A 10,966-nucleotide genomic window follows, 5' to 3' on the forward strand; every position below is an offset into this window, starting at 1 on the left:
GTTACATTGTGTTTTTTGTATAGTGGGTGGAAAAATGCACCACCCTGCATACTACACTAAGGCAAAAAAAGTGGCCACCCTTGTTATTTTATTTATTTATTTTTTATAGTAAATACTTGCAATCGTTATAATCTTTATTTTTGCAGTTTACTGGATATTTTTAAAGAAAAATATAAGATAGATGAATAAAAAAATTAAACGAGTAAAATAATTTTACCAAAAATGTTGCTATGGAAACAAAGAAAAAACTATTCAATTCAAGTATGGAGTATTTCCTCCTCTTGCAATTTGGGCAACTTTTTACCCACGTTAACAACTCGTTCTAAAGGTGTTCGATAGGGTTGGGGGACTACATGCTTGGCACTCCAAACATTGAATTGAACTTGGGTCCAAGTAGTTACCAATGATTCTAACTGTGTGGGGTCTTGCATTATAGTCAATGGTCATGCATAAAAATAAAATGTGGCATATAGGGAGCAAATTCTGATCACATCTTCAATGTATCCCTCAGCTGTTAGGAACCCTCAATGAAGATCCATACAAATGCCTGAAAACCACCACCTCCATTACTTCTCTGGAGTAAAAAAGTTAAGGGTATATATTGCTCTCCTGTTCCCCTCAAATAAAAAACTTGACTGATCAAAAAACAAAATTTTAGTCCAACCTTGCTTCGACTAATTGACGTTACTTCTTGTGAAACTTAATAGAGTTGTTCTGTGCCTTGTCAGAAGTTCAGGACCAATGGCGAGCCTTGTCGCACCTAAACCAGCTTCTGAAAGTCTGCCTTACAGTGCATAAACAGGCCTTTCTAACTTGTTGAGGTTGTTGCTTGATCTCAACAGCGGTAGACATCATAATTTACATCAATTATGGAGAACATTCGAAACAATAAAACGACCATCTCTGAGATGTGACATGATCGTGATCTGATCCATGCCTTCTTCAACAACAGCCAGTATCTTGTCAGCGATAGAAGGAAGTCCCTTCGGACAATTATTCTGGAAATGTTAAGCACTCTGGCCATATACGCTTGACTTCTTCTGTATTTCAATAATACTATGATTCTAGCCGAATCTGTATAACTTAAAACCATCTCTTAAACCAATTTGAATCTTAAAAATGGTCCAACTTAAAAAAAAAATCAAACCACCAGGATTTTAAAAAGAATCTTTACAGAAAACCAACAAAGAAGAGATAGACTATTCAAAGATGTATTTACAAAATCCAATTGTAAACACAAATTGGAGTTTTTATCTCTGTTTTATTTACCTCTAATCTTTTAAAACGGATCAAATATTATAAGATAATCAATGAAAGATTGTCTAAGAGTTAATTAAAAATATTAAGGATTAGTTTTTGCTTCTTAGTGTAGTTAGGTATACACCAGCTATGCCGAAAGAAAATCAAGTCTTGAGTAAGTATGATGAAACATTGCAATACGTCGCTGTCTCTCTGCAATAATGATTTGATATACACTAAAACTATGGGCATGGCTAGACAAAAGTGATTTGTCCATTTAAAAGCAGGTGGTGCATTGTTTTTCATATGGTGCGTCGAAAAGTGAACAACAACGTGTAGTAGTTAGGTACACCAGCTAGGCCAAGAGAAAATCAAGCGTCTTGAGTAAGTTTGAAACATAGCGGGTTGTTCTGATGAAACACTGCCCAACTTGTAAAATACTAAAACAAACTGCTCTACATTTCTAAAAGCTGTCGATATAAAGGAAACCAAATTAAAATAAACGATGGCATTAAAATGAAATTGATGATAAAGTGTGAAACGGTCTTGCGATGCTGGTCATTACAAATCACGATGGCAGTGAAGGTTACACTTGATTTTCCAAGTCGCTCTCCCCGAGTTATAATGACGTCATTTAGTCTCTTGTGTCCTGAGTTGTATTGACTTTCCTTGTGTTTATAGTGACCTTAATTTTATACTTTAGTTTTTATGACTTTTACAGTGAGATTATGATTAATATGGAAACTGAAAATGTTCTAGAAGACGGATTAAATAATTCACACGTGAGTAGAAAAGGCCTTTAGCCTTATTTTTTAGACATTGTCGACTCCGAGAGCTGGTCTCGTCACAGATAAGGTTTTGATGTCCTTTAAACCAGTACCAAATTGATGGAAATCGACTTCCTACTCAAGCCAGATCATTTCTTTTTTTCTCAAGTTTCTGTTGCTTTTTTATTATAAAATTTCAATTTGAAAAGAGCCCACTCGGTTTTCGAACCGTCCTTTTTTTAACTTAGTCGTTTCTGACAAATCTCTATTCGCAATCTGGCACAAGCTGAGGACTGTTACAACAATACACGACTCATCGGGATGAAATTCGTGTTCCGAACTCTCTGCCGAGGGTTTTTCACGTCTTTCGGGAAAATCCGCCCGAGTTTTGGAAAAATCGGGTGTGAAAAAAATGGAAAAGTCGAAATTTTTACTTTGCACACCCTTAAAACATGTTGACCTCAAAAACTCAATTTTCATTTTCTCCAATGGATCGTGTCGGGTTTTCACAAATTTACAATATTTTGCCAATTTTTTTCAACACAAATTTGAAATTTTTAAATTTTGTACATCCACAATGATATTTAAAAAGTTTAAAATATAAAATTAATAATTAAAAATTTGTTGGCCTTTTTACTTAAAATTTGAATTGATTGAATTATTCTGATCGTAGTTAGTTAAATATAAACTTCTAAAATACACTTAAAAAAAAAAGAAGATTTTATATCATAAATATCCATAATAAAACTTTCAATAATAATTAACAACAATTATTGATAATAATGTATTATTACTGAATGTAAAGATAGATAAAATGTAAATATATTTCTGATTTCCTAATTAGAATTTGTCGAAAGAGAAATTAATCACTATGTATACTTTTACAATATAACTTGTCATCTCTAATTAAATATTATCATTTGAAAAAAGATATCATATCGAATGTAAGATTGATTAAACTTTACCAAAGTACAATTTCAATCTTAAAAATGAAAATTCTCAGTAGTGTCTCTTGTTCAGTTGAATAAATTGTTTCACAATATTGTGTTTCGGTTGAGAGTGAAGTCATTTAAATTCTTTAACAATTCTAATTGAATCGGTTTAATAATACAGATCCCCCCTAAAAAAGGTTTTCTGCAGAGTTTTACAGCATAAAGAACAAAACCAGACAATAATAGACTTAATGTGTACATACCTCTTTATTTTTTATTGACCTTGACTCAAGAGGATCCTTTCTCTTGTCTGCAATATTGCATAGGTCCTTAGTTAATATTTTCAAGGAAGTAAAAGACAATTGATTACATCGCGGGCACGTTTGAAACATTCAATCGATTTAATTACAACACGGTTTGTCAGTTTCCTTTTGGTTCAGTTGCTAAAATTTTCCTGTATCGAATCTCCTGTTGAATTTCTTGTAATGTTTTAATTTAAAAATTTTCTAATGATTGTTAACATGTTTTTTGGAGTACATTTGACATAAGTGAATGTTTTATTCTTAGTCATTCTAGGCTGTGCGTTAATTGATTTGAAGTTTTTCCCATATTCTTGATAGTTACAACAATTTTTTTGTTTTAACTGTCCAGTGTTATGTAATAAAAATAAAAATATATTCCGAATTTCTGTAAATCCAAAAATTTACATTTTAAAAATTGATCTGTTCACAAATTTTCTTACATTAGTATTTTTAACTTTAGATTACAGATTGATAAACAAGTAAACAATATTGTTTAATGTGATAAAGCAGCTTTCTTCATTTATTTGTCTTTTACAATTTTACATGGATTTGATTATGATGATAATTAGTAATGCAATTTAATTGATGTTTTTAAGGCTTTTTTAAATGTTTTTCTTAAATTACTTCATTCTTTAGTATCAGAAATTTCCTGACCATTTTCAGTTCGTTTTAGTGTACGTTGCTTACTAGTTCTAGTTAAAAAAGACCCAAATTCATAAATTATAGTACTTTGTATTTCTTTATTGTTTTGATAAGATTACTAACATATAAAATGCCGGTTAGAACGTTCAAAATTTCTTTGAGAAGAAGTTACAAGGCAAAAAACAAGTGATCTCTTCTTTTTAGATTTATTTCAAACTTTTGGTTAATTTTCAGTTTGATGGAATGACAGTACTATATGACAAATGTCGTAACGGAAACAATGCCAATAGTAAGAAAGAAAACTCGAATAAGTCACTAGTACAGTTAAATACGGAAAAAGAAATATGTATGGAATATTTCGAAAGTTGGAGCGAGAACGCGCAAATAGAATTTGTCCAAGAACTCCTTTCGCGGATGTGCCACTACCAGCATGGACATATAAACACATACCTCAAGCCGATGCTTCAGAGAGACTTTATTTCATTACTTCCAAGTAAGTATTTGTTACTGTTAGACTAGTATGTTGTATTGCAGCGATCCTATTATACTCATACTTGTTTGTTTTTCCCAATTTAGAAAAAGGTCTTGACCACGTAGCTGAGAACATTTTATCCTATTTATACGCTGATTCATTGTGTTCAGCCGAGCTAGTCTGTAAAGAATGGTATCGAGTCATATCAGAGGGAATGCTTTGGAAGAAGCTCATTGAACGGAAAGTCAGGACAGACTCACTATGGAGAGGACTCGCTGAGAGAAGGACATGGTATTTTTTTAATTAATTAATTTTTTTTAAATTACTTAATCTTTTTAATATTTCTCATGTGACTTATTTTATTTTAGGATTCAATATTTATTTAAACCGAAACCTGGCAAAACTCATCCTAATCATAGATTTTATAGATCATTATTTCCAAAAATTATCCAGGACATCGATGTAACTAACGTCATAAATTATAAACTAAAGAACATTTTAATAATAATTATATTCGAAATTTTAGAGTATAGAGTATAACTGGCGGACGGGTCGTCATAATTTACAGCGAATCAACTGTCGATCGGAAAATTCCAAAGGTGTTTACTGCCTTCAATATGATGACCATAAGATAGTTTCAGGTCTTAGAGACAATACTATAAAAATTTGGGATCGATACTCGTTACAGTGCGTCAAAGTTTTGACTGGCCACACTGGCTCTGTACTGTGCCTACAATATGATGACAAGGTAATTAAATCAAAATTAACAAATATTTCGCTCTTCTGAATTAGGTAATCCAATGTAATTATGAAACAGTAAGAAATATAAGATGATATTTCTTTTATATAAGCGTTGTGTAATAAATTGATCAATTGTTAAATAACATTTTCTGAATATACAAACATAAATAATTGATTCAACTTTTATTTCATTGTATAACAAAATTTTGTTATTTTAGGTTATAATCAGTGGATCTAGTGATAGTACGGTGAGAGTATGGGATGTTGTCACTGGCGAAATGGTGAACACATTGATCCATCATTGTGAGGCTGTATTGCATTTACGTTTTTCAAATGGAATGATGGTTACATGTTCTAAAGTAAATACACAGATATTTTTTAAATTTAATATTTAACAACTGTATTAATACTAAAAAAAAACTATTTACTTTTTTAGGACAGGTCAATAGCTGTTTGGGACATGTATTCCTCGACTGAAATAACGTTGAGGAGAGTGCTGGTTGGTCACAGAGCCGCAGTAAATGTCGTAGATTTCGATGAGAAATATATCGTATCTGCAAGTGGGGACAGGACGATTAAAGTGTGGAATACGGCCTCATGTGAATTTGTCCGAACGCTAAACGGCCATAAAAGAGGAATCGCTTGCCTCCAATACAGGGACCGTCTTGTCGTGAGCGGTAGCTCAGACAACTCTATCAGATTGTGGGATATCGAATGTGGCGCTTGCTTGCGAGTCCTTGAAGGCCATGAAGAACTAGTCAGATGTATAAGGTTTGACAGCAAACGGATAGTTTCGGGTGCATACGATGGGTAATCATCTATTTTTATTAATATATATTTTTCACAGAATGGGTGTCACGACTTTAGTTAACTGAATGATAAAAATTGATTTATTGCTCATGCACAAAATTGTATTAATTTTTATAATGCAATGTAGTCTGAAAAGTTGTCAGAAGAAATTAAATTACAATTTGTCTGAAAAGAAAATGTCATATTTAAGCCCTTTTTATCTTTTAATGTGTTTTTAATTCAGTAAGTCGAGTTATTTATAAACAGTGACACCCTGTTTCCAAAAATAGCTCTCTAATTAAACTTTACTTCTTTTAAGGAAAATAAAAGTTTGGAATTTAGTGGCAGCACTTGATCCGAGAGCACCAGCAAGCTCGCTTTGTTTGCGAACCCTTGTGGTAAGTTAAATTCACACATTGTAAAAACCTCATACACACATAAAAAATAATAGTAATAAATGATATAATATGGACAATAAATCTATGCTTTTAAGGAACATACGGGAAGAGTGTTTAGACTGCAATTTGACGAATTTCAAATTGTCTCATCTTCGCATGATGACACGATATTGATTTGGGACTTCCTTAACTACGCTCCCCCAGATGGAACAACCCACCATCTCATGATGAGTAAGTTCTTGCATAATAAATACTTAATATCACTAGATACTAATTCACATAACAAGGTCGTGGTTTTTATTAGAAATAAACAATGGTTTATTACTATTGACAATTCTCTACAACTCATAGCTGTTTTTGCCTAATGTGAAAGACAAAAAGTCTTCTTATTTATAACCAAAGAGTAAACTTCCAGTTCTCTTGACTTGTCGTAAGTTTGGCTGTGAAGAGCATTTTGTTCTTTTGTTTAACTCTTTTCTATAGATTTTCAAAGAAGTACAATAAAGTTAAACTCATCTTACAAGTTGTATTTGTCATTGCAAAGCCAGGTATCAGATCTGAAGTAAGCTATACTTGTACTTTCTACTCATTTGTATATTCACCGTTGCCCTGAGTTTAATAATGATGAATATTCTTACTAACTTACATACTTTCCTTATGCTTTAGTCATTTGAAAGTACTTTATAATTCAAAGAAAAGGCCCGGTGAACATACAACAGCTGTGTGCCGCAGCACCACTACCTGACAGGTTTGCAATGATTTTTTCTAAGCATTTCCTTCCAGGCTGCAGTGCTGCAACAAAATGGTGGCACTTTTGTTGTTACTTGGCACGATTTTGCATCTCATTTAAATCCTTCCTACTCAAATCTGCTTGCAAAGGCAGATAAAATTGGTCATTATTTATACAAGATATAGAAAAATGCCCTGAAATGTTGAATCCAATAATGTTTATTTGTAAATGTATTCTTTGTACCCAAGGGGAGCAAAAATGTCATGTTTTCTATAGTAGACATCCATCCTGTTGGGCAATTGTATGCATACTGGCGGTATTTGAAGTACTTCAGTTGCTATAGCCCCACAGCGGACGACAAAACGCTACATATCTACATCAGGTCTAAAGTAATATTAACAAACGTGAAAATTCTTCAATTATTAATTTAGTTATACACATTTTTAATACCTTTTACATTTATTTGATGTATAGATTTATTTATGTTTATTAACTATTTTTTCAGCTGGCTATGAGTGATATGGTGCTGCAGAATTGAAATTTCTTCTTCTAACGGCCGCCGAGTGAGCTTTGTCCAACCTCCATGAATCTCTTAAACGTTTGGCTTTAGATCGTACATGTCTAATGCATCAGTGGTAAATAAGCATTAATATTTAGCTTGTTTATAAAAAATTACAAAATGTAAATTCATTTATTATTCCGTCTCGACACAGTGCGTTTAAAAACTTCTCTAGAAAATCTGTGCGATGTAATTAAAAAAAAAAAAAAAAGAGAAAATTCGCAGTTAGATAGATAGAGTGGTTTCCATCCCACCAAAGCTATTTACATTTTATAAGTTTCTAAGTAGTTTGACAGTTTGTACAGCCGAAGAAAATTTGTTGTAAGCATATCTATTTTCTTTTTCATTATTTATTTTTATTATTTTTTATTGTTATTATATTTTTTTTTAAATAATTGCAAAGCCATAGGCATGGTTTGTAGATGAGTTTTGTGATATATTTGATTTTAGAATAATTATTTAATTTTTTTACAGCCCAAATATGTTTGTTTTGCTATTGTGTAATTGCTTACAATTTTTTTCTTAACTTTCAAATATTTACGCTGAAATAAAAAATAATACAAGTTATTCTTATATGGGGGGGAGGGGAGAAAAAAAAATTAAATTCTTAGATTTTTAAAAAAATTGTATGATTTTCATGTGGCAGTTTGTTATATAATGAATTGGATATTATTATCATTACTATGAAATGAGAAAACATTAAAAATTAAAAAAAAATTGTAAATATTCCTGATTGTTTATTATGTATGATATAGCTCTTATGTGTGTGCACTTGTAAATAATTGTGGTACTGTTTTCTTTTGTGTAAATTATGAAAACCTTTCTTTTCTGAACCTTTCATCACTGAAAGTTTAAACTTGAACAAACAGAAAATAATAAATGTTACATTTTGATCAGATCAGAGAAAAAGTTGTATTGCGAATATTTTGGCCTTTTTTTCCCATTTTTCACAATGTACGTACTGTTAATAACTTGCAATATTAATACGATAAATTTAATCCTCTTAACTTGAAACGGCTTTTTCTATTTATTTTGTCTAGTAAATATATCAAACAAAATAGTGTGTGTGTGTATATGTATATAATTATTTAGTGTCGAGCAGTTGAAGAAAAGTCTTAATGATGTAAAATGCAAAATTTCAAAATTAAGTCTAATTGAAATAAAAATGCAAGAAAAGGAAAATAATTTTCAGAGTATAATTAAAACAAAATTACAAGTTAGAGCATTCTTTGTCTAATGTTGATAAACGTTATACAATTCAACGCTTATAGTTTACATTGTAGGAAAGAAGTGAAGCTTAATGTTATCGATACCCATACCTCTACTAGGACAGATGCACATGATAAATTGTGGATTCATACCGTTATGACTCTAGTTTGAGTAAAATGTTTTGCTAGACAGTCAGGTGAGAACGAGCACTATCACATTGACACTCACCCTAGATTTAATAACTAACGATGAGACATTAAGCACAAATTTTTTTTTTGCAAATTCCCCGTTTTGACTTCGCCAAAAGGGATGTAAAACTGTGTATTAAGTCCAGTTGTTTTATTTATATACTTATAGACAATTATTTCTATTATTTATAGGTTAAAAATAAAATAATGGCAATTTAAAAAAAAAAGTTGGAGTTGCTTCAAGGTGTCGGTTTTTTTCTTGTGCAGTCGTGGTCCAAATTGATCGTTACATTTGCAAATTATATCGTGTAAATTTCAATCCTTTTGCTATTATTGTTCTCATGGTATATAAGGTATACTAGATGCAAATATTTAGCAAGAATGGATTGGAAAGTGGTCAAAATCGTTGGAGTAGAAGAAAATCTATTTTGAAAACTCATGCCGACTATTCACTTTACTCTTGCTAAGATCTGCATTTGCATTCAATAAATTGGAACGAGTTTGTTGTTTAAACACAGAATTATAATTAGAATTGAAGGTTTTATTTTTGTGTTTTAAAATAACTGACATTGTTATAAGTGTTGCAAGTTGTCCAACGTGTCTTTATTATTATTATTTAAGTTCAATTTCTTAGCATTATAATAATTATTTATGTACATTTTTTATTGAAAATATGTCACATCTTGTATTAAAAACAAGTTTTGTTGACATAAGTTTTAAGAAATTACAACACTCTGAAAATTATTTATATTTATTAGAACACAAACTTTCAAATAGACTTAAACTAATAACTTTCTTAGATACCAGTCTATTTAAATATAAGACAATGTTAAAAGTTAGCAGTTGTTTTTTTCAACGATTGCAACTATTTTATTTTTTAAGGTTTCAGTGATTTGATTCATAATGTATATAATTGAAACCATCATTTTATTGAATAAAGACATTTTTTATTATGTTTTTGAAATTAGATTTTTTAAAGTATATTATAATTTCTAGATAATTAATTGGATAATTATAAACAACAGTACATTAGAATTTCCCTGTGCCTTTTTCCTGTTAATTACATTTTTTTTTAACTTTAATTGGAAATGTATTTTTTATTTATTTCACATAATGCATTGATACAAAATTTCTTTAAAATGGTGAAGGGTTTGTTTTATTTAATCATTAAAAAAGTATATCACAAGTAATCAGGAACGTATTAGATCACAATTCGAATTAGGAATTAAATAAGCCCTGTGATAATCATTACAAATGTATAAATGTAATACAAATAGTTTTCTTTCCCGTTTTAATTCATAAAACTATAATTAATTATTGAATTAAGTAAAGCACATTTTGCTGTTTTGTGACATGTTCTGAGAATTTCATTGCATCGTATTTAAACGTCTAATTCAATTATTAAGAAACATAATAAAAAAATGACGAGGTGTAATTTTGTTATATATTTTACTTTTTGTCTATCCACTTTCTCTACGATAATTTGTCAATATTAAGTGATTTACAAATGGTATAAAGCGATTTTGATCTCAAATTAGGGTGCATTATTTAAGAAAATAAATAAATTTATATATATATGTATGTTGTATATAACTACTTTATTACATTATAATTTTTCTCTTTTGATTGTATAAAATAAATTTTGATACAGAGGCGTGAGTGCTTTTCTCACTCGTTTATTTAGATGTGTAAGTTATCGACTGCTTTGTAACGATGTTAAGAATAAATGGATGTGAAATTAATGTGAGAAATTGTTTCAAATGGCAGCTGAGGGGAATAAGGGTACAAGTTTTTAATCTGTACTTTTAATACTTCTAAAAATAGCAAATGCTTGGTTAATAAACATTTTTATAATCTCGATAAAAGTTGTATTTACTATTTGAAAAACCTTTTTAAAAAATATTGGGTTCAATATTTTCAGCATTGGAAATTTTAACATTGTAATTAAAACAAAGCAAACTAGATGAACATTAAATAATAAATAAATGTAATTAATAA

At 30.3% G+C, this 10,966-nt stretch overlaps 1 protein-coding gene across 2 annotated transcripts; it reads left to right on the forward strand.

Moving 5' to 3' along the window:
- Positions 1–1,854: 1,854 nt before the first annotated feature.
- LOC106661820 (beta-TrCP) lies at positions 1,855–10,833 on the forward strand. Of its 2 annotated transcripts, none has more exons than XM_014385485.2 (10): positions 1,855–2,021; positions 4,117–4,375; positions 4,459–4,645; positions 4,723–4,816; positions 4,881–5,102; positions 5,314–5,454; positions 5,532–5,905; positions 6,204–6,282; positions 6,378–6,513; positions 7,518–10,833. In XM_014385485.2, exons 1-10 carry the CDS (start codon positions 1,968–1,970, stop codon positions 7,529–7,531), a joined length of 1,560 nt encoding a protein of 519 aa, XP_014240971.1. In that variant the 5' UTR covers positions 1,855–1,967; the 3' UTR covers positions 7,532–10,833. The 2 variants fall into 2 exon arrangements, with proteins under 2 accessions (XP_014240971.1, XP_014240972.1); XM_014385486.2 differs by lacking the exon at positions 1,855–2,021 and adding an exon at positions 3,856–4,057.
- The last annotated feature ends 133 nt before the right edge of the window (positions 10,834–10,966 follow it).

This window comes from Cimex lectularius, unplaced genomic scaffold, assembly GCF_000648675.2.
Source record: "Cimex lectularius strain Harlan isolate CLEC.00 unplaced genomic scaffold, Clec_2.1 scaffold34, whole genome shotgun sequence".
NCBI classification, from domain to species: Eukaryota; Metazoa; Arthropoda; class Insecta; order Hemiptera; family Cimicidae; genus Cimex; species Cimex lectularius.